Source organism: Pomacea canaliculata, linkage group LG4, assembly GCF_003073045.1.
Source record: "Pomacea canaliculata isolate SZHN2017 linkage group LG4, ASM307304v1, whole genome shotgun sequence".
NCBI classification, from domain to species: domain Eukaryota; kingdom Metazoa; phylum Mollusca; class Gastropoda; order Architaenioglossa; family Ampullariidae; genus Pomacea; species Pomacea canaliculata.
The window spans coordinates 8,267,049-8,291,116 of record NC_037593.1 but is presented as its reverse complement, the minus strand read 5'-3'; the positions used below and the strand labels follow the sequence as shown (position 1 = coordinate 8,291,116).

At 36.1% G+C, this 24,068-nt stretch overlaps 1 protein-coding gene across 3 annotated transcripts in view; it reads left to right on the top strand.

Moving 5' to 3' along the window:
* Positions 1-7,243: 7,243 nt before the first annotated feature.
* LOC112561939 (sphingomyelin phosphodiesterase 4-like) overlaps positions 7,244-24,068 on the top strand; it is a 21,195-nt gene continuing 4,370 nt past the window's right edge. The window contains exons 1-14 of one of the 3 annotated variants that reach the window (XM_025234807.1): positions 7,244-7,319; positions 9,251-9,334; positions 9,676-9,891; positions 10,186-10,282; positions 10,464-10,683; positions 10,879-11,038; positions 11,894-11,965; positions 15,024-15,062; positions 18,576-18,718; positions 20,748-20,838; positions 21,258-21,382; positions 22,271-22,394; positions 22,955-22,994; positions 23,669-23,850. In XM_025234807.1, coding sequence (XP_025090592.1) covers positions 7,290-7,319; positions 9,251-9,334; positions 9,676-9,891; positions 10,186-10,282; positions 10,464-10,683; positions 10,879-11,038; positions 11,894-11,965; positions 15,024-15,062; positions 18,576-18,718; positions 20,748-20,838; positions 21,258-21,382; positions 22,271-22,394; positions 22,955-22,994; positions 23,669-23,850 — 1,623 coding nt within the window. In that variant the 5' untranslated portion in view covers positions 7,244-7,289. Of the gene's footprint in view, positions 7,320-7,862; positions 7,903-9,250; positions 9,335-9,675; positions 9,892-10,185; positions 10,283-10,463; positions 10,684-10,878; positions 11,039-11,893; positions 11,966-15,023; positions 15,063-18,575; positions 18,719-20,747; positions 20,839-21,257; positions 21,383-22,270; positions 22,395-22,954; positions 22,995-23,668; positions 23,851-24,068 lie in introns of those variants that run through there. The other 2 variants (XM_025234808.1, XM_025234809.1) reach the window with 2 other exon arrangements.

Genomic DNA, 24,068 nt, shown 5'->3' with positions numbered 1-24,068 from the left:
AAAATCGTGCTGACGCCACACCTTTTGCTTTCCAAGCTGACGAGAGCAAAGGCTTTTGACATCGATCTTGAGGTCCAGATGCTTGCATTCTGGAGCATCTGGAGCAGATTTTTACTGCGCACATTCTTGTAGGGAGGAATCTGCAGATGAAATCTGCCGCATTTGCTTGCAAATAAGCCTTGTGTTGACTTGATGGTGTTACTTTTTATTATGATTCATACTGATGTGCTGACTGTTGCTTCATAACAGTAATACTCATAGTTTTAAAATTACTTGAAACAAATTACTCTTCAGTTTCCCTTCACGAAGCAGCACATAATAGCATTGGACAGAGAAAATAAAATACAATACGCCTTTATTGTCTACTTTTGTCCACATCAGATACATAAATTATCCCTTGTCTGGAGCTCCCTTGACAACAAATCACACCTCAAACATCCAACTATGCGATAGATACCTCGTAAATTATTAAACTGCTTACGTTCTTAAAGTATTGGATGAATGAGCGTATAGCTACACAGTAATCTCTGAGAAAACCTGACCCCTTCATCTCTGCAATACAAAGAACCCCATGGGTATGGACAAATATTGTTTCATAAGCTTGTTTACCTTTTTCTAAACAAATAAATAAAGTGTTTTCCCTAAACAATCCAGCTTCTATGATTCATTTGCTTTGAGGATTTGTTGTTCGAACTCTAAAGCAGCGTCAGCATTAACAAGCTGTTGCCATCTCAGATTTTAGAAGTTAAGCCGCCCATGGAATTAAACTCACAAGTCGAAAGAAACGCCCTCAGATCCATTTGTCACAAATATTGATTGCGATGAAAACAGTCTTAGCTGCACGTTCAACCTATACATTCATTTCTGCAAACTGTTGTGTTTACAAGAAACTTCTTTTGGTTCGTCAAATTGTTTATAGATCTTTATTTCAGTTTTGTTTTTGTTTTTTTTTTTTTTTTATTTGGTTTAAGTACAGTAATTAAAATAGCACAGTAACTAATATATGTTATTCTAATGTCTTATTAAAGTATTTTATTTACATGTGTTAGAGCAGAGAACTATCGTGATATAGTCTTAGTCAACATTTAATATGATACATAATGATTCCTAGTTTGTTCCCACGTTCATCGAGTCTTTCGTTTCTTTCATACACCTATGCTGAGTTCATCCAAAACTGAGACAGAAATGGGGAAAACTTTAAACTTCACAAAATAAAGTCTTAGTCAACATTTAATATGATACATAATGATTCCTAGTTTGTTCCCACGTTCATCGAGTCTTTCGTTTCTTTCATACACCTATGCTGAGTTCATCCAAAACTGAGACAGAAATGGGGAAAACTTTAAACTTCACAAAATAAACGACCACTAGGTTCATTTTTTTTTCCTTTTTGACCAAGACTGCCAGAAAATTGTAAGCTTGTCCTCTCTCTGACCAATATTGTCCAGAAAATGGTGTTTTCTTTCTATCGGACCACAACTGGTCAGAAAACTGTGAGCCTACCATTTCCTACAATTTTACTATGCTTCAAGAAGGAAAACAAAGCTTTTTCACAAAGGCTAATCAAAGTATTGAACCAATTTCTCCCACACGAGTTAATCTTGTACATGCATACTCTGGAGCTTGTCGGCAGATGGCGCTGTTGAACGTGTCAGCCACAGATGCCGAATATCGACATCATGGAAACAGATTTCTGTTTTGACTTTTTTTGCTGGTGACACTGAAAAAGAAATCTTTATGTAACTTTGTTTATTCATTCCCTCCCAACATCGAACAACTTCATTATTTTCAGCTAAAAGAATTCAGGTGTAGCTCTACAGCAATGTTTTACAATACTACTTGTATCATTGTAGCTATGGCCATCGTTATATCTAACGAGCTAGACTTATTCTTGCAAACACACTATTCACATCACAAAGAGACTAATAGTCTTAATTTGTAAGAACATCCATGAAAAACTAAAGAATATTCTATTCATACATACACCAATGTCCAGACAGAAAACAGTGTTTGGGTAAGTAACTTCTCTAATCCTCTTATTGTTCAAGACTTTTCTGTAAAAGACAAAGAATGCTGAACGGCAACAACACTGTGGTACAAAATGATTATATTGTGATAATTCAGTTCAGATGACACATTTTTCAAGAAAACTTAAAATGTGTCCTGGGATCGTCATACAGTGAAGACTCGCATGGTTTCTACTTCTTCCTCCTTCGCCAAGACTAGAAATCCAGAGCTCCAGAATGAATTACACCGTTTGTTTCAGAATCTGCATCAAGGCAAAAAGCGTTGCTTCTTAGATGCACTGGTGGTCCTTAATGATTCAGGAAGAGGTAAGAATTTTTGAAAAGTTGAGCAAGCTTCGGCTTTAAATCTTGAGTTTGAAATACTTTATTTCTTGAGTTTAAAATGTGGGAGTAGCTGGTGAGGAGGTTGCATCTCGAAATCAAGATCGTATACTAAGCATTGACAAACAAAACAAAAAAAATATTTAAAAAAATAATTGTCATTTGCTCTATTATTGAGATAGTGATGATCAAGGGATGGGGCATGCACTCATATCTGGTTCCTGGATGATAATTTTCTTTGCTTGTGGTACCTGATTACAGGACTGACTTCGATAACTGTTGACAAGGCATAGAATACCAACAACCAAATTATGAGTCACACAATATGTATAATAACCATTTCCCCTTTCTTTTTTCTGGGTTGTAAGACACGTTATAAGAACCATTACCCACAAAACATTCTGAGCTAGACACTATACAGTCATTCTGCTCTTAAAGAAAAATTTCCGTCAAGCTACACTTGAATCATGGCGTGAAAAGCAAGATACCAATAGAAAAATCATAAAAGTTTGGCAATAAACAAACAGCTGTTTTCCCAATATCTGCAGACAGGCAAGTGAGTCGCTCAACTTAAAGTGCTTATAGTTGTTGCTAGTTGGTTGCAGTTTAATAGCCAGAACTTTGGGGAATTATTCCAACTCTTTTAATATAATAATAAATTCAAGATTTGTATAGCGTATACTCACACTCGGAAGGAACATTCCCTTAGCGCTGAAGACCAAGAAAGAGACATGGACAACATCGAGGGACAGAAGAATAAATAAACAACATATGAACGACGGAAGGATAACCAGCAGTACTTATGACCACTAAAAGATAACTACAGAAAAATCAAAGAGAAACCAAGGAATAATGATAGGGAGTATCTTGCTTTTTGCAAAGGAAGACAAGAAGCGGAAAAGCTGGGGTGAGAAAAGAGACTAACATTGTGTGGACTTGAGGAAGAGGTGCGTTTTCAGTGCACATTTAAAGGATTCAATTGTGGGTAGGTGGTGATTATGGAAAGTGAGAGAATTCCATTGTTTTTGCTGTACAGTAACTAAAAATTTTGTGACCGTAATTATGTTGTTGTTCTGCTGACAGGAATAGTTAGGAGACGGTCGTCAGACGAAGATTGTAGTTGTCTGGCTGGCACATAAGGGAAGAGAAGTTCAGAGAAATAGTGTGTTCGCAGGATATCAGTGTGTCCCACACTACAATTTAAGTTGGTGTAGAAACGTTTTATGGTTTCTACCTTATGCTGAAGTATACCAATAACCCTCAATATGCACTAAAGGCTGTTTCATTGAATGCTGTCAAAAGCCTTTTGACAAAGTTGATAAAAAAAAGCTGTTTCTGCAAATTAGTGCACTGTTCTATTATGTTAAGAAGGCTCTGTACAGCTTATTCTTCTCCTAAAACCAGCCAGTTATTTTCTTAACAGCTATTGCTTAGGAAATGCATTGTAATATGATTTGGGGCATTATTTTTTTATGCTGGTAATGAGCAAATGTAGTACACCCTTCCATTTGTTACAGTCACTGAGGTCTTTCTTTGATATTCTGATTATTCTCTCCTAGAGAGGAATTTCGGCTGTGATGGATAGGTCTGCTTTGAAGAGATATACCTTGAGATTGTCATGTCTTACTGCTTTGCTTTTCCATTTTTTTCAATGACTGAAATTTTGTTAGTATTTCTTCCTTTCTGGGGTGTATTGTGTTCCATTTGACTGGTGAATTTGTATATGTTGCTCAGTTCTCCTTTATTTGCTGCCCCTTTTGCCTGGTTAGTACGACTGTTCATGTAAGCATGTTTACAGATTTCACTACTCTTATAACTTCACTATGTGCGTCACTGTATGTCTTTGTCGGGTTTTCCTTCAGCCTCTCTGACTTGGCTCTCATCAGTTTTTTTTTTTTTTTTTTTGTTTTTTTTTGGGGGGTTGTTTTGGGTTGTTTTTTTTTTGTTTGTTTTTTGGTTGTTGTTTTTTTTGTTTTTGTTTTTGTTTTTTTTTGGTAATTTATCTTCAGTATTTTTATCTTTATTTATCTTTAAGTCTAACTGGTAATACAATCTTCTTCTTCTGTCTGTAATCAATGAATTCATCAGTGGTCTTATTGATCAGTGGTGTTATTTTAGACCATTCTTTATCAATGTCCCCAGATGTTTCTTTGATGTCTAATTCTTGTAGTCCGAAATCTTGAAATTTGGTTGGTTTTTTTTTTATTATTTTAGTTTCGTGGTGAATATATTACGTATTTTGTTGACTCTTTACAAATTGGTTTTTCCCCCTTAAGGCTGACACGGAGTGATGATCATCTCCAACGTCTTCTCTCCTTCATACGTTGACATCTAGCAGAGATCTCCTCTTTATATGTTGGGCGGTCCGGTGGCTGAACGATTACCGCCTGTCACTAATACAGTGAGGGTTGACTGTCCTGGGTTCAGCTCTCTTCTTGGGCACGCTGTTCTTTCTGTGCCATCTGTTTACAGGGCTGGATGACTTGCGTGATATCGCCTTAGTTGCGAGCTCGGCATAAAATAGTACTTCTAACGATGTCGAAGTCCTGCTAATATGAAACAGGTGTAAGTTCTCGAGCATTTATTTAGCCTTGGCCTGAGTCGATTCGATTCAAGCGGGAGGTCCATCTGGTCAGAACGATGTGGATTTTGGTCGAAATGACCATACCCCTTCCCGTTCATTGTTGTCTCTTTAGCAGCGTACATATCACTCGATTGTTTCATTTTCCCCCTAGAAGTCACAGGATAATAAAAAAATAAAATTCTTGTGACCAACTGTTTGTGCTTTATTGCGAAGTTTTGAGGAACTCGCATTCAAAAATTTAAAAATGGTATTTTAAAAGAGCGTTTTCGTTACCACAGTACATGCATGTGTATTGACCAATTCCTTTTACCTGGAGACTTGGTTTCCCTATAAATCTTGAGTCAGGCGCAACGATTGAAGAATAAGCATGACTAAGCAAAGTGAAAACGACAAAGAAACCATTGTGATATGGCTATTAGAAACATTAAAGTTTATGGACTTGAATTTATTTGTGCTTGAAACCATGGTTCCTAAAATAAATCAAGCTGGTTGACTACTATATATATATACTACGACCCCTCTCAGTTGCGATTTGATTTTGGTAGATTTTAGAGTCTTAATAGGCAGGAACATTTTTATCAAGACAAGTTGTCCTCTCAAGCTTCACTTGAAGCCATTCGTAGCACATTTCTGTATCCTCTCCGCTATCATTGGCTAGTGCTTATAGCATACAATCAAAGTATATGTCTTTCTATATATATATATGCACCTTTCAGTCTGGCCGTAACGAACCTGCTGTCTATTTAATCTTAACACTGACCTTTTTTATCCCTCTGTCAGGCCTGACGAGAGGGGGGGACAGGGGGGTCTGATGTACCCGGGCCCGCGGCTGTTAAGGGGGTCCGGCCTTGGTCAGAGGATTTTTTTTCTTCTTCTCCTTTTCTTTTTCTTTTAAAGAAAGGTCTAAGGACAGAACACCCAAGCATTACACATGCAGAAGTTGAGTTTCAAGTCTGTAGAATTGTAAACATACATTATATACTGGGAAAATAATTTAAGATTACAAGTACAAGGGGCCCGGAGAGGTCGTCTGTACCGGGGCCCGGGCTGGCTCTCGGCGGCCCTGCACTCTGTTCAGTATGATTGCTGCTCATCTTCTCTTCAATAGTATTGCATAGTCTCTCCTGATGATTAAGTCTCTAATTTTCCTGATTTCTTCGATCTAATCTTACTAATTCCAGGTACCTAGCTTCTTTTGTGTGTGTGTGTGTGTGTGTGTGTAACTGTTCATTTACGATACGATACGATACGTACAAGTTAGCTTGTTTTGTACATTGTACCTTCCAACAGCTCCTTTCTTACTTCGGCGTTGGTGGTGTTGGTGGTTTCCTTCTTCATGTCAGCAACTTCCTTCTGGATTTCGCTGCTGGCGGTCATACAATTCTCTGTAAAGAAATGACAGGTCAGTCTGTACGCACATTAATGAAAGAATTCTCAGTCACAGTTTCAGTAGCATCTTCCTTTTCAAAAGTCAGGGTTGTTAGCCCCACCCCACCCATGGAGATCAAGATGACGCTTTTTTATGGACACTACTCTTCGATCTGACTTGTGTCCCTGCCAGGAATTGTTGGTTCCATTCGGCATTGTTCTTCGAATCACCGAAGCACTACTTCCTAACTGCATCAAAGTAGTGATCGTCTTGGAAGACTCAGCGATGTTTAAATAATAACTTTGCACTCTGATTAAATTGACTTTGGTCGAATCCACTATATATATATATGGGCAGTGGTCAAATCGATTAATTCCGCATTCGACCAGCCTCCGTTTACATATTAATGAACAGGGCAGAATAACATATCTTCTTTAATGTCCATAAATACTGAGAATACCTCCTCGAATCTCAGGCCTATTTTATTTTGACCTGCCCACCCAGCAGCTGCCACCTGATTTGTCACGAAGGTAAAATTAAAAGGCAGTAAAAGGACCGAGATATATGGGCTGCATGCCGTGCCCTAGACAAGTTGGACCACTTACGACTTCATTGACAACAAAGTTCACACATTTTGTTATTTTTAAGTACTAGAGTTTTCTTCCAGCTTTTTATGTTCTGTTCAGAGTCTGTATTTAAGTTTTCAAACTGTAGAAGCGCTGAGAAATGTCAACCTAATTAACGTACTGCTCGAGAATAAACGTACTATTACTTATATCTATATTTTGTGCATTCAGTACGTTTTATTATTATGCATGGAAATAAGTTATGCTATCTTAATTAATGCATTTCCTTTCATAACGAGTTTAGAAAGGTATCTGTTTAGTTTGATTTATAGATGTTTTCATTGCGAGAAGTAAACACCAAAACGCGTGTAAAAAGATCTGTAATGGGAAGCTACTCTCATTAACACACAAAAATTCCAAAAATGGCGGCATATCTACCGTCTTCGCTTATGGTAAGTGTTATTCTACTCACATGAAGCGAATATGACGAGATAATTAGCTTAAATATAGCAAAATGGGACGAATTTATTGTGCATAGTCTATAATTAATGTAATCAATTTCTTAGTCAGTAAACTGTAAGTATATACATAGTCCGCGTTCGTCAGTTGAGCACAAGAAAAGATATACAGGTGGTCCGTGGTATAATGGCCTGATGGAAAAGTAAACTTTTTTTTCTCATGGAAAAATGTAGCACTTACTGGAGCTTTCGACGTGTATCCACATGCATTCTTTAGCAGATAAAAGCTAAGTGACTGATATTCAGTGAGCATCATGAACTCGGGGCATGTGACTGTTGTAGATTGCTGGTAAGTTAGTGTCGTTCTCTACTGAGGGAAGGTTGTGCAGCCGTGATATTAAAGTTAGAATCAGCTTAAATGAACTTTAAGTGAATACAGGCAAACAAGAGATCCAGTGATGATATTAAACAATGAAAAACTATGCAATTTTGTTATTGCCTTGAATTTACAAATAAACTATCCATCCAACAGTTCTATCCCTGCTGCATGGGAAAATCTACCTTTTGCTGTTTTTCTGTAAGCATCATTGTTTCAACACTAGTTTATGCTGACAATATTCTATGAAAGTCTGGTTTAAAACAGTTTTATAAAAAGTGCGTTTTATTAAAACAGTTACAAAATTATGTTGTGCATTGATCTTAGAACCTCTCAAAATCTGGTTTAACTAAAACTTGTTTAAGCCCTACAACTGTTTAAATTTAGAAATATGTTGGTCTATGGTTATGGCCTCAACAGGATGCTTCATGCTGTTAGAACATAGACTCAATGAATATGGAGAACCTTCACATTATCTTTGCAGTTCATATGTCATTTGGCAGAAAATAATGAGAATAAAGTAGAATGCTTGGTCATGGAAAAAGTTCTTCTTGATTTATAGTTGTTCAGTTGTACTTAATGTGGTAGCAGATCAAAATTTTAATGTTCCGGCCAGTCACTGGAAAGCTCTGCTTGCGTACTGATGGTATGTACCTGATCTATTGGGGAAAAGATGGTAGAAGGAGAGAAGCTCCTACTTCTACTTCAAAATCTTTTATTGCCCTAATCTTCCTGTTTGACCTTGATCTTAGTTTGTTAGAAATGGTTTGGGCAATTTAATTTCGGAAAAGAATAGGTGCATTTTAGGTCTATAGCCTTAGTTAAAATTTTGGAAAATTAGAGAGAAGGTCGTTGAGGACTAGTATCTAGTGTGCATTCTGTTGATAACTTCATTACCTTAGAAGGTGACATTTACATTAGACATAGCATGCTTGTGCACGCTACATTTTTGCATTATCGTGAAAGTCAGCTTTGTGTTCTTGACAATGGAAGGAGATTTTACCAGCTAAGAAAGTAAAAATAATATTTTTAAAATTAACCATTTATGCCTCATGTTTGGTTATTTCAACACAAATTTTTTTCTCTTCATATTCTTGTTTCTTGAATATCTGTAGGTCACATGCATGAAATTGATTCACAAATTCAAAAATTTCAATTTCTGGAAAAAATGGGTTAAGCACATAGGTAAAAACAAAGACTGTATTGTATGTTGATAAAATTATTTTCAAGGGATATCCATTAATTGTTTGTTATTGTCCCTCTTCTGGACATTGATGTTATTTATCTTTAGATATTGCATTTATAGACATATAGACAGTGCAGTTTTTAAAGTCTTCTTTTTATTTTCCACATAGGAAGTGAGAAAATAATGCATTTGCACTTGCTGCTAATGAAACATATTTGACAATTTTGATGAAAGTGGAGAATAAAAGTTTGGGCAATCAGTAACAGAAGTAGTACTGTATATATACACTATCTTTTGAAACTTTTGCTTTTTGGAGACTGAGTTAAGGAGTGTTTTGTACAAAAATATTTTGTTTTTCTGCAGTATCAGATTCAGAGCCTGCAAGGGAAACCTTTACAACAGAAGTGCATAGAAACAGAGGACCTAATAAAACGAACAAGCACAAAGGTTTGAATTTATGTCTTTGTTTGGATCCTTTTAGGCTATCTTTTAAATGGTTATGGTTTGTTCTTAGTTTATTGTTTCATTTTGGATAGGAAAACTCGTTTCGGTGCAGAAGAGTATAAACTTTGAGAGCTGCGTGGCATGATGGTTGCAATTGCTAATAAATTAATTTAATGTTTCCTTGAGTGTTTTTTTTTCTTTCTTTTACTTTTTGTAGAAGATAATACAGACATATGTATGTGTAATGGAGAAATGAGACATTTGCTTATTTTCCAATATATCACATAGCACATTTTCATTTGACAGCATTTCACCAGGACATTACAAAAATTTTTTCCTTTCAGGAGTTGCGGTTGGTATTGCCAATTCTTCTTCAAAACATATTTGGTTTTGAGAATGAGCCAGGATGGGGACTGGATAAAGTCTCAAAAATACAGGACCGTGAAGCATTCGTTCAGATTCGACATCTGCTTAGTCCAGAGGGGCCTCTGCTTACTTTAGTGTACAATCTTCAGATGGACCCATACACCACTTATGAGTTTCCACTTAAATGCCTTCCTGTAAGTGTCACAAGCAATGCTGGCAAAAACTTATTATGTACAGCCTATGATTGTGTTAGAATGCAAATTCATGTAGACCTCAGTTTTTTAAAGACATATGCACTTTTAGGACAAATGTATCACAGACTACATGATTAATATGAGGGGCTAATTTTACCTGTTTTTTTATTTTTTTATTCTTAACTGTTTTGATGCTGTGTCCCTGTTTGAACATTTATGGAAGTATGTAAGAACATTATTACTTTTTGTGTGTATTTTGTATCCATTCATGGATGCTTTCAACATTTATTGCAGAATCCATCAAGACGCACAATAGAAGAAGGAGGTGTGCCAGTGTTTTATATTAATAAACTTCAGGCTCAAGGGCTGGCAGTGCCATCTTTGCTACTCAATATCCTTTGTTAACAATATTTTGATGTTCCTTTTAGATGTCTTTGACTAGTTAGTGAACTTTATCTTGATTTGTATCTTCATTGAAAGTAATGATTTTAAGAGACCATGTGCATTTGACCAAGGTAAAAAAAAAACTGAAGGACTATAGTTTTATGCATTTTCCTTAATGATCTTCCTACATTCCTTCGAGCTGTACATGTTTCACTTTGCATATGCATTGGTCAGCCCACAATGGCAGCAGACAGGCGCATCGTGGCCAAATCTTTTTGACTTCTTGTATCCAATACTAGTTGATGATTACCTTGTGGCTTTCTTGCCTCTTGGCAAATGGGTGTTTCAACCTCTACCCCATATGCCAGCACCAGTTAGAAGCTCTGTGAGCCAGGTTCCTGTTACAGGGTAAGATTGAGTACTGTAGCTTTTACAAACATTAAAGGTTATTTACGTAAATAAATTTTTTCGCACCTTAAGTCAGAACTATTTATATATTTGCATTATATGTCACTTGTCATTTGTAATTTTAAGTGGTATAATTAATAGACATTGTCAAATAAAATTTAAAGCCATTTACGATATACTTAAATTTTCCTGCAGGCGACAGGCATCAGGGCATGTGTCGTTTTCTCCACCTCGCTTCCAGAGAACAAGTTTATTTAAATCTGGCTGCTCCTTAACTCAAAAGCAACATGCCCAGAGCTCTCCTGTTCTCGAAAACACAGAAGCTGAAACATGGCGATCTGAGACCATGCTGCAGGTTATAATTCACAATTTGTGTAAAGATTACTTTTGAAAAAAAAACTAAAAGAAAGCTTGGCATCATATGTTGGTCTTGTACATTAAGGTATAAGACCATAAACTCCTAGTAAAATACCACTAACATTTAGACTAATGCGGTTTTATTTCGCATGACTTTTGAAAATGAATGTTTAGGATATAAGTTTGTCCTTTTTTAAAAAAATGCTTACATTAGACTGGATCGAAAATTTTATAATTACCCAGTTTTCATCATGGCATAGAAATCTGCATAAATCATGTAACAGAAATCCAAATCCTGTAAAGAAAATTTGCCTAGGGGATCGGAAAAAGGGAAAAATTTTGCAGCTGGAGTCTGAAAGTGTAAGAGTTTATATCTGAAGTTTCATTGCATAAGTTTATTTTTAAAAAAATGTGACATCTGATGTGCCCTCACTACATGTTGTCAGATCCCAGTTACAGTTTTATGTGCTTAGAAATACTGTGTGAAAAGTTAAAGGGGTTTCTTGACTTCAAGTATAAAAATCACAATAAAATTAAAATGTGAACATTGAAGTATATTTTATTTTTAAAGTAATGAGTAGATAAAACTCCCAATAATTTTATCTGAGTGTCTGAAAGCCCCAGTATTGTCTTCTAAAGAAGTTAATGCTGAATGTATCTGTTTGCTTGTAAGTCTTATCTTAATTCTTATCCATCCAAATTCTGTTCCTCATTCATTGGCCTCAAGCTGCAAGAAATGTCTGCTATCATATAATAATAATAATTCAGATATTTAAGATTTGGTTGATTTATTTTTTTTTTTTTTTTTTTTTTTAAATATTTTTTCTAATACCAACACAACTTTTCTTTCCAGACATTTGTTGAGTTTTGGCTTAACCAGAACTCCCTTACTGCAGATCTTCCAGGATATGTTCAAGGGATAATGGTAAGTTGACTTTTGAAAGTTCCTTTTGCTTTTTAGTTTATATTGAATGCTTGTGTCTTAGACAATTAAATATCCATAGTCTTACCTCATTATCTTGAAAACCTCACTTCTGAATACATAAACAGCATTGCTTATCCTAAAGAATGTAGGATGTGCAGAAGGGTATAAGAAATCAATAACAGAGTTGCTGTTTTAAAATAGTGTGAACGTTTATATAGTTTACTTTCTTCTTGATAAATTTCATTTTGTATGGATGTCATGGTTTGAGTATTTTTTAAAGCACTTCTTTAGCGAAATGTTGAGGCAGAAAAGAAAAAATGCATGCTCAGTTAATGATGCAAATTGTAGTAGATAAAGTTAGTTTTCTGTTTTAAAAAATTTTAAAAGAAGTTACTATGCTTTTTTGGAAATATGTACAAAGTAGATTTCTCTATTTTTCTAAGTAATATGGGCAAGCAATGAGATTTCAGGAGAGAAGAGGCCTCTATGTAGAATTTAATGAGCATATTGTAAGCAATCCTTCATGTTGCCTTTTGCCAGCAGCTGGCAGCTGCTGTCCAAATCTAAAAATCAATTTAATACACTGAAATTCAGGTATACTTTTTCGTGAAGGTTTTATTGATCTCACCTTCCCAACGAAGGATCTATGACAAACATTGCAAATAAACATGGAATCTAGATAATCCTGCGAGGTATGACAATCGTACCTCCTGGACAGAGATTTTTGTAAGCAGTTGTTTCCCTGCTGTCAGTAAATCTTGCATACACAAACATGTAATGGAATTCCGTCTCCAAATCATTTGAGTTATTTTTCTTGCATATATGTTTTTTCCCTCAAGCTACATGATGCCATTGTACATCGGTTGGTAATACATCTAATAATTTTTTAATTATTTTCATCAGTTAAGCAGATTTTACTCTTTGATCATACAAATCCTTCAAAACTATTGAAAACTAAGTTGAAATATTCACTGTAATACCCAAATATTTAATAACATGAACACATTCAGTTTTTGCTTGATAAAATTTAAAATTAGCATTATTTCTGTTTTTTACACGTTTAGTGTGCGATGATGTGTCTGTTTTAAAATAGGAAGAAGTCGCCAATAGCATTAAGCATATGTATGGTGTTAGTAAGACATTTCTGACTTAAACCATATGTATATAACTTGATACCTCTTCTCTATTATTATATCCTAACTATTATTAAGTACTTATTTAACCAGTTATTTAACATACTACTGGAATTGAAATAATTTCAAAGTATGTGTATTGCCAAAGCATTGAAACAGCATATTTATTTATACCAATAGAATCACCTTTAATCTTAACCCGTGAATAATTAGTACCTATTGTGCAGCTTTTGGGAACTTCATCATAGGTTAGTGTAAGATTAATTAATATAGTAATAAAAGACAGGTATGTGATGGTGCGTTTATAAAAATGTGTTTATTATATGAAAATCACATTTTTTATTTTATTTATTTTTTCTTTGGGTGGTAGGTGGGAAGCTAAAAGCTTTTCTTTGCTTTTCTTGGGTGCATCCGTTAATTATTTTCCAAATAATTTTCTGGCTTTACTTTTTCAAATGTTGGTATTCAACTAAAAATCTGGTTTTGGTACTTTTGAAAAGACTGATATAGCTGTGGGCAGCATCCCTTAGTGTAGTGTTACTTTCTCTCATGCATTAGTGTTTCTGTTATTTTTACTTGTTTTGATATGTTCTGCTACAGTTCTCAAAATAAGTCTGTTTCTGTTCCTATGCAACTATCTGTCTAGTTCTGTGTCCCCAGACCCAGCTTGTCATTTAGGGGGTAAGAAGAAGGATACTTAGTACAGTGTATCTACAAATAATAATAATGAGGATTTATATAGCACCCTTCCAAAAACTTTTGCTCAGAGCGCTTTACATAAACCATATATAGACTAGATCATAAACAACCGCCCACCCATATTAGCATATAACAGACATGCTCATTCCTACTACAGATGCCACACATACACAAAGTAAATACAGACATTATGCACGCTCATGGTCAGGACAGGGTCACAGTGAAGTCATTCTGAAAAGATGTGTCTTAAGTTTGGTTTGGTTAAGTTATGTGTGGTAAGACAATCAGAATGACAAAGGCTGATGGGTAATTCGTTCCAAGTTGATGTGGCTTTGTAGGAGACAGACTTCTGTCCATACGTCTTAGTGGGACTCACAGAAGCTTGGTGTCAGAAGATGAGCAAAGAGGTTGAACAGGTGTATAGACGGGAATGAGTTCAGAGAGGCACTAAGGACCAGTGCCAAAAATGATAGAGTAAGTCAAAGTGGAAAGTTTGCAGGCTATACGGTCTACTATTGGCAGCTGGTGAAGAGAGTGAATGATAGGTGATATGTGTTCGTATCTAGATGGTCTACAGATGAGGTGAGCAGCAGTATTCTGGATCCTGTGAAATCTGTCCAGAAGATACTTAGGAATTCCAACTAAAAGAGTATTACAATATTCCATCCTTGATAACACAAAGGTACAGATTAGAGTTTTAGTTGCATTAGTGGTGAGATAGTGACAAATGGTACTGATCCTACAAAGTTCAAGGTAAGCAATTCTGCAGACATGAGAAATATGCTGATGAAAAGTCAGACTCTGAATGACACCCAAGCTGTGGACAGAGATAGTAAAAGGTGTAAACTATATCTGACACAGATGGAAGTGAAGGTGGAACAACAGCAGTCGAGCTTCTGGCATATCATTATAGTCTTATTGGCCTTGTGAAACATTAATCATGCAAAACTTACTGAACAACTGTGAATAATAAATATAGAAAACATAATATTGTCTGTATGTAAATGTTTTTTAGGCTACAGATCTTATAGTTCTCAGAAACATGCAGTGTACATGTATAATCAAAAGAGAATAAAGAAAACCCTAAATCTTCTGGTTTGAAATGTAATGACTATTAACATTTCTTCCTGTACATTTATATTTAAGCATCAGTCATATTACTTTTGTGCTAGCACTGTTTAAAGGATTGCTGTTGTCTTTGATTTTATTGTTTCCTCCCCCTAAAGCACCATTGCCTGAAGTCTGATCCATTTAGCTACTTGTTTGTAAGTATATTTGCTTACATTGGCATCAGTTTTGGGGTTTTGCATAGATACTCCTTAATATTGTTGGCTCATAAAACAAGGCTTTTGGTGTAACTATATTTTCAGTGCATGAAGTAAATAGCACCTTCAGCAGAATGTATTAACAGCAAAGTTATTTCTTTTTTATCTACTTGCTTGCTGAAACACACCTTTCCAAAAGGTGATATATATTAGATTCTAAACTTTGATTCTTCTAAGAAAAATATTGCTCTTTTCTAGACCTTTACTTTTTGTCCCCATTATTTGTATATCAGGATATAAGCATGGCCTTGACCTAATAACTGATGGCTTGAGGTGTAAAAAAATTTTTGAGGATTTATGTATTCTTGGTGAAAAAGCATCTAAAACTGTGTCAAGCAAATACAGTTTAATCACTAATATAACTTTATGATACAGAAATTTTACAGGAAGTAATACTTCTGTTTCAGTAGGCTGCAATTCTAAGATTTTTTAGTGCATTGGTTATTTTGTTCTCGAATAAATGTATGTGGAGCATCAGTTTTGATGAGGTTCATCATGGTAAGATCATGCAAGAAAAAATATTCTGCATGCCTCAACATATTTGACAAACAAGTTACCCAAAATATAGAGGTACTTCGACACTCAATCACAGTGTGTTCTGGAAAAGGCTAATCAACTGCTGAGTAGTTTTTTCCCATAAATAATTTAGATGTATTTAATTGGTTCCAGCACCCACCAACAAAGCTGAACTGGTTTATAAGCTGCAAATATATACAACTTGATAGCTGCACCATAGGCATTTCATCTCATTTTCAGTATGATGAGGGTGTGTGCTTCATCAACTGATCTGAATGCTTCAATTGTATGCGACTTGGATTTAATTTAAAAACATGAACAGTTAACACTGTAACAATGTTAACAGTTAACACTTTGGAGCTCATAGAAAAAGTAATTGAAATCTGAAAAATCCACGAAGAAGCCACATCGCAGTTTTAGCTGCAGGGTTTGAAGCTAGTGGGGCAAGTGGAGTGGGAAGGGAGGATTGCTTCGTATAATCCAAAATCTACAGTATGTAAAATGTTTCCAGCTATCCATTTTTTATTTGTTTGTTTATCTACACAAATAATAACTACTTCATTTCTTCAATTATTTGAGACCTTAGCTTTGTTACTGTTTTTACTCCTTTCACTAGCTGCTGTTTTAGTATCCTTTTTATGATTCAGTATTGTCTATATCGTTGACTTCACCATGCTGCACTGAATGTCTAATTCAGATGCATATATGTCACTTTCATACATGGCAATAATTGTTTTTAATTCAGTTGTTCTTATTCACAAGAAGGTTTCTTGGATGCAATAATGAAATATGTAATGTAGGTGTGTATACATTTAAAACAATAATAAAAAGACGAGACGGTGAACACAGCACCAGGACAGGTGAAATCGATATGCAAAGTGATGCTTTCCTTTTCATCCCAAAGCATTACATAGTCATAGTGTCTCATGCAGGTTTTATCAGGATAGTCAAGAACTGAGCCAGTGGTTGAGCATTAAAGCAGAATTCTTTTGAAAACATTTGTTGAGGATCGAAATGTTTGAGCACAGAGCAGTTTGATTGCCAAGGTACCACATTACTCCATTTAGTGACACAGTGCACAACCTGAACCTTGAGACTGAAAAATGCCCTTTTTTCGTCTTCCTCTTGGTTATAGCTACACTATTTTATCAATATTTTGTTAAGTTTTAAGTATTCGTGTCTCTTGTTTTTATGCTGAACAGAATTCAAATGAAATCCTCATCCTCAGAAATCTTATATCTTGTATCTGATATTGTAGCTTGTATCTTATTAAGGTGACCAGACGTCCCGCTTTAGGCGGGACAGTCCCGCTTTTGACCTCGTGTCCCGCCTGCTAATCGGGCGGGACGCCCAATGTCCCGCTTTCTGGCTTTCTGGCAAGTCCATCAAATGTCCCGGTTGTCTTTAAAAATCACTTTTTTTCGGCGTTCTTTGACGGTGACGACACCATCATCGGCACGTGTCCCGCTTTCGCCCTCGAAACGTCTGGTCACCTTAATCTTATTGTCCCAGGCTCATTTATGTCAGATTATTTTTTCTGCATAATGCAAGGCTGGGTTTTTGTCCACCATTACCTGCCATGTGTTAACTGCTTTACCTGCCCCCACCCCACCACAACCACCATCCCACAACTTCCCAGCTGAAGCAGATGCTTGCTTTGCTGAGAAGGGATGTAGGTACCTGACTTGTACTCAACATTAGCAGCTTGGGAAAATTTGGGAGTTAACCAGCAATATTGTTGGCTATACCTTATAGCTGTGCTGCACAGTCTTGCTGTGGGTATGATGCTGGGGTGTGCTGGTGATGTTGTAAAAACAGGCTGAGAGCTTTGCCACATGTGTGCTTCAACAGCATGCAAAAAGAAGTTAGTGCTTTGGACTGGCAAATGTTTGATGCAAGCACCTTGACTTTGATAATAGACTGAGTACTATATGTATGAAATTAATTACTGCATGACATTGTGCCTTTGTTTCTCTTGCCCCAGTGACTTTTCGACCAATAAATACCAGCATCGGTGATCAAACTTAAGAGAACATGTTTGTGCACGCATAAATGGATCCTTGCATATTTTAACTGTACATTTAGATGAACTCTCTCTCTCTCTCTGTGATAAATACATGATGCAGCAAGGAGTAAGGGCTTTGTGATAGCAGTATTAAATATGTTTGATTGTTTTTTTCTTTTAAATATTCTGCTCTAAATGATTAATGTTTTGGAGCTTTTTGACATCTTACTAAAAGGGGAATTTTTGTAAGAACCTTAAAGATGGAGAATTGCTTTCTTTTTCTTTTTTAATTTAGGAATGATGGAGAAGGGGGGTGATAAATGAATTACCAAATCCCTAGTTTTTTATTGCCAAAAGTCAGAGGTGTTCTCTTTTCTCACTCCAAACCATCATTCCGTTGTCATTTCACATCCTGTGAAGCAAAAAGCCATTTTTGAACTGGTTTGAAAGTAGTGATATCTTCCATCCAGCAAAATCTTTACCAGGTGCAAGTACTTATCTGATCAAACCAACCAGCTTTTTAACTTATGTGGGAAACTATGAGTGCCGCAGAAATGTCTTATACTTTTAAAGGGTAACGATAAGGCCAAGCCCCTTCCTATATTTCTATGGCATTATAACTTCAGGACAACATGGGGAATCGTGGAAAAGCCTCCAGAGTTACAAAGCTGTGTCCAGACACCACACCTGTTGCTTTGCTTCCCTAGGGCTGTTGTTAGAAAATTGTAGCACCTGAGGTGAAGTAAAATAACACAGTATTTGCATGATCTGGAAAATGCTTTGTAATTACAAAGTTGCTTGCCCTTGATTTCCAGTTGTTCCCTGGGGCAACGACTTACCTTCAATTTATTAATTCAGATTCTGATCCTGTTTTGTAGGTTGTGTTGCTGGAACGGATTACAAGTCAAATGATGTGCTCTGTGTGGTTTCAGGAACACTTCATGCCATCCCCAAACCAAGTGAAGATAGTACGTCTGCTGGTCAAGTACCTGCATTACTTTGCCAATAGTGCAATGCCCATGATTTCCTCCCCTTACCAGCATCATGTGGAGAATCCTCTTGATAATTTTAAACGGTACAAGATAACTTTTTCTTTCCTACATTGGCTCTTGCTTTCATTTTTTTCTATGCTTTCTTTCTGCATGAAATTCCAGTAAAAACTACTAAGAATAAAGCAGACAGTCAAATATCTGCAGTCATCTTGATGCTAGTTCTAAGCTCTACCAGCATCTTGTGTAGTAATAATAATAATAATGAGGATTTATATAGCGTCTTTCCAAAAAACTTTGCTCAGAACTGTTTATATATATATAGACTAAATCATAAACAACCATGCACATATATTCACATATAACAAACACATTCACTTCTACAGCAGACATTACTCATACACTAAGTAAATTACTAACACATTATGCACGCTCATGGTCAGGACAGGGTCACAGGGAAGTCGTCGTTTTGAAAATATGTGTCTTGAAGGTGGTAAGAGAATCAGTGTCAAAGGCTGATGGGTAATTTGTTCCAAGTTGATGTGGCTTTGTAGGAGACAGACCTCTGTCCGTACGTCTTTGTCTTAGTCAGTGGGACTCGCAGAAGATAAGCAAAGAGGTTTAACGGGTGTAAAGATGGGAATGAGTTGGGAGAGGTACCAAGGACCAGTGCCAGAAACGGCAGAGTAAGTCAAAGTGAAAATTTTGTAGGCTATACGGTCTACGACTGGCAACCAGTGAAGAGAGCAAATGATAGGTGGTATGTGTTCGTATCTAGATGGTCTGCAGATGCAATGAGCAGTGTTCTTCTGGATCCTTTGAAGTCTGTCCAGAAGATACTTGGGAATTCCAGCTAAAAGTCTGTAGTCCATCCTTGACAGCACAAAGGTACAGATTAGAGTTTTAGTTGCATGGGTGGTGAGATAATGAGGAATGGTACTGATCCTATGGAGTTCAATGTAGGCAATTCTGCAGTCATGAGAAATATGCTGATGAAAAGTCAGACTCTGTATGACACCCAAGCTGTGGACAGAGGTAGGTAAAGGAATAGTTGAGCTGTTTATAGACAGAGACAGGAAGAGAAGGATGACTTAAAAATTTCTTTGGACAAGTAAGTAGCTGTTCAGTCTTATCGTCGTTTAGTTGCAGTCTGTTTTGGGGCATCCAGGACTTTGCATTATCGATGCATTCCTCTGTCCATGTGAGTAGTCAAGAGAGTTCAGTAAGTGGAGCTGACTAAGCTGTGTATCATCAGCATAACTCATGTGTGACATGGCATGGCTTGGCATAATATCAGACAGAGGGGAGGTATACAACACAAAAAGTATTGGACCCAATACAGATCCCTGTCAGCATATCTTGAGTATATGTCCATTCTCCACAAATATTAAAGCAGGTGTGTCCTCACTTTACATCATCTTCACGTTGGGTTGTGCTATTGTTTATAACTTTTTTGTCATGTCTGTGGACACTTAGCAGAGTCACCTACATGGATTTGATCTAACAACTACCTATTGGCTGTTGTATTTTTATCACACCATGTGCTTGACACTGAGGGTGACATCACACTGTAAGAGTCGTAGATGTGTGTTGTAGAATGTCTCACAGAGAGTTCGCAAAAAATAAATTTCTACAGCTGTTGGCAGCATTTGTTAATCAAAAATAGCAGACTGGCAGTTTGTATTAAAAACGAGAAGACTATAATATACAAAGCCTATGCTTTCTACCTAGCAAACCTGTTGCATTTTATTGACTTACTCTGGTCCTTCACTCACTAGATTGTAGTTTCTATTTTGTAACTTTTGATATGGCTTTTTGAGCTGAAGTACAAGTGGGATTTATCTTTGCTGTGTGTTTTATGCATCTCATGTGAAGGAATATAATATGTGTTTATGGAATCCTTTAGTAAGAGGTAGAAAATAGTTTCCGTTTCTGTGATTTCTTTCATGTTTCTGCTTATATGCCATTTTCAGCTTTCTGTAAAGTAATCGGAAATAAAAAAGATGATATATATTGAGTACCATTGTATTAATCAGTGTGTACTGATCTTCCCAGCCAAGAAAATTTTGACTTTCTGGCTTTTTTTAATTATTATTCATACACTTATAATTTCAGATCAGTTATTCCCCAGATTTTGCAGAAGAAATTGTACTGGTTTCTACGTCATGCCTTTGATCGCTGGCCCCTTGACTGTCATTTCAGAATGGTGAGTTATTTCTAGAATGGTAACAGATGTGTTTCATATGACTTTCTGGGAAGAAAATTACTTTTGCTGCCCCAGTGGAAACTTTTGCTGCTTTCACACCAGAAGTAACAGCAGGCAAATTTGCAACGCAGATGGTTCAAATACTTGTATAATGTTATAAGGCTTTTTTATTTTGATTTCTCTACTCCTAACTATAAGTCAAAAGAAATAATACATAGACATTTTCATTTTGGAATTATCAGTGTTAAACAAATACTGTTATTTAGGGTTATTAAATATTGTTAGTTTTAATTACTTTTAAAGATTACAACTTTAAGACTTCAGTGGGTATGGTGGGGAAATTTCTGCTCGTTTTTTTTCATTTTCTTTGTTTTTATCCTTTGAGGAGTTACCTATTTTAAGAATTTTGTTTCTGATAGGTGCTTGAGACATGGCTTAGCTACATCCAACCTTGGCGTTACACAGATATCAGTCACTTCAAGAACAGCAAGTCCTTGCTGCAGACAGAGCGTGAAAAACTAGAGCAGCATATACATGAAAAATGGTCAGTTCTGGTGTCATATCTGTTACTCTTGTGTCATATTTCCCCTGCTGCAGACATGGTATTTTTCTATCTATAAATGTTGTGACAGCATCTGCAAAAAAGGAGGAACGTGGTAGTGTGAATGTTCCCACTGTGATGGCAAACACCAGTTTCATATACTTTCCTGCTGCATGTGGGAAGTGTCTTATTGAAAAGAAAATAAGAAGCTCTAGCTTTGGAGATAAAATTTTATAATATTTTACAACGAACAATTTATAACCTGTAGTGAGTGGTAGTGCAAGGCTATAATCGAATGATTCAGTGTACAGAGATTGTAAAATTTTTATTTTTGGATGAATTAAACAATGTTATGCTGGTAAAAACTTTCAACAGTCAATTTAGAGCCAAGAGTATGGCGATATGATATGTGAAAATTTTATTCTGCTTTGGGAATGTGCAAGTCATGTGCACCAATTGCGTGTGGTGCTGTATAAATGGGTATGTGATGTATGAAAATTGTCATACTGAGGAAATTGGTCTGCAGTAGGGGAAAATTGTAGTCAGTTGTGAGAGTGAGTACATAATGAGTGAATAGAACGGTGAGGTTGTACATAATATGTGAACATTGCTCTGAGGTTGTTCGTGATGTGTGAATATGGTGAAGTTGTGAAAATTGTGCTGTGGTTGTGCATGTGTGAAAATTATGCTGTTGTACATGCAGGAGAAATGTGCTGAGGTTATACATGATGTGTGAGCATTGTATGTGAGAATAGTACTGAGGTTGTATCTGATGTGCGAGAATTGTGCTGAGGCTGTACATGATGTGAATAAATTGTTTCAAGCTGATGATTATGAAGAAGGCATACATGCCTCATGTACATTGTTGTGTGTTTGTGTGTTTTTTCTCAGGGACCAGTTTATTGAAGACAACCTGCTGTTCTACACTGTTCTATTCCAGGAGTTTTTGCCTCGTGTATACCGCATGGACCTAACATCTCCACAGAGTGCATACATGCTGTTCAGAGTCACAAAGGTATTGCTCACTGCTAATGTTTTGTGTCATGCGACCTTGAACTCGGTTCTGTCTTACTGAAATACTATTTGCTGATGATCAGCAACTCAATCTGCAGCTGTTTTGAAGATTTCCTAGCCAAGAGATATCTTTCTAGGGGGAAAAAACTGCAGCATTCATTAGTGAAATTCTGTGTAGAGTTATCTACCTTAAAATTTATTTGTTTTCATGGCATGAGGATTAAATTAAATATGCCCTGCTGGTTCTATGTCTTAACTGAGTAAGAGGGTTGGTTTCATTGGAATTATTTAACCAGTTATCTGCCGTTATACTGAAGGAAGAAGTTTCTTAACACTCTTACGGTTGCGAAAATTACAGTTAATGGGTATCTACCATTTTTCTGAAAGGAGTCTTACAGATCTTCCCATACCCCTCTGTTTTAGCACATTCCATTAAGCCTGTGAAATGAATCAATGCATATCATCCAGAAACCAGTCCTGCTGGTTAAAATTGTAATTTATGTCGATTAAGAATGCATGTTTTAAATTTAAGTCTTACAAAGTGGGACTGGTTTGTTTTAGGTCTTCAGTACACCAAATTTGGCAAGCTTGATTTTAAAAGGTGAGGAAAAATGTATTCCTTTAATTTTTAAAAGGATGCCACAGTTTTATGAAGCCAAGTAGATTTTTTTGTGTTTGTTTTTGTTTTTTTGAGTTTGTGTTTTTGGGACTAGAATATTTTTATGTAGGGCATATCCGGATGCTTATAATGTTGATGTCTCTTAGTCCACAAGTAAAGTTATTGCATTTTATATGTAAAACGTTAGTACGTAAGTGCTGTCTTCCTAAACCTAGTCCTGTGATACCAATACCTTTTTTTTTATTATTTAAGTAAATCCTTTCACCAATATTCAGATCTTTAAATTTATTAGTCCCTTGCACTGCTTTAAATGTGCATTATTAGATCATTTGAGTTAAATTTAGTAGCTTTGACACAGAAAATTACATATATGTATGGAAAAATTACACAGCTATACATTCATGCCCTTTGGAAAAATGACTTTCAAACTTGCAAAAATTCCCAAAAGTTTCCGCAAGTTTTTAGAGTTCAGCATACATGCTTAACAACATTATTGTATTGCTTTATGGGGTTCAGTTAATCATGACTATTTTCCATCCTGAATTATTATATATTCTCCAATTTGGGTTGTGCTTATTCTCCAACTTGTCTCCTTACACATTGTCCAACGTTACAGTGAACTGTAATTTTGATTGAAATATTTTGATTTGCCACAGCTGAAAATGAGCTGCTGCATGGAATGGAAATACCACTTAATCGCACCGCAGAACTTGGGGGGAGCTACTTATCAAGTAGCCACTATCAGCCTGCTGTCTTTACATTGCCTCCACATCTGACTGATATGGAGGTTTCTGGATTTCATTATCATCCTCTCTTTTCAGACAATATTCGTCTTGTTGTAAGTACTGCCAGTTTTTCCTTTTTCTTTATTTTTTAATTGTTTTGTTTGTTTGTTTTAGTTTCTCCTCAGAAACTAAGTAAATCAAAACTAAGTGGATTATTTTGAATAACAATAAATTTTTTTTAAAAAGAATGTGTATACTGATACACAAAAAGTGGAATGGTCCAAAACATAATGACAATTCCTTCATAAACATAATCGACAATCTTTTCACA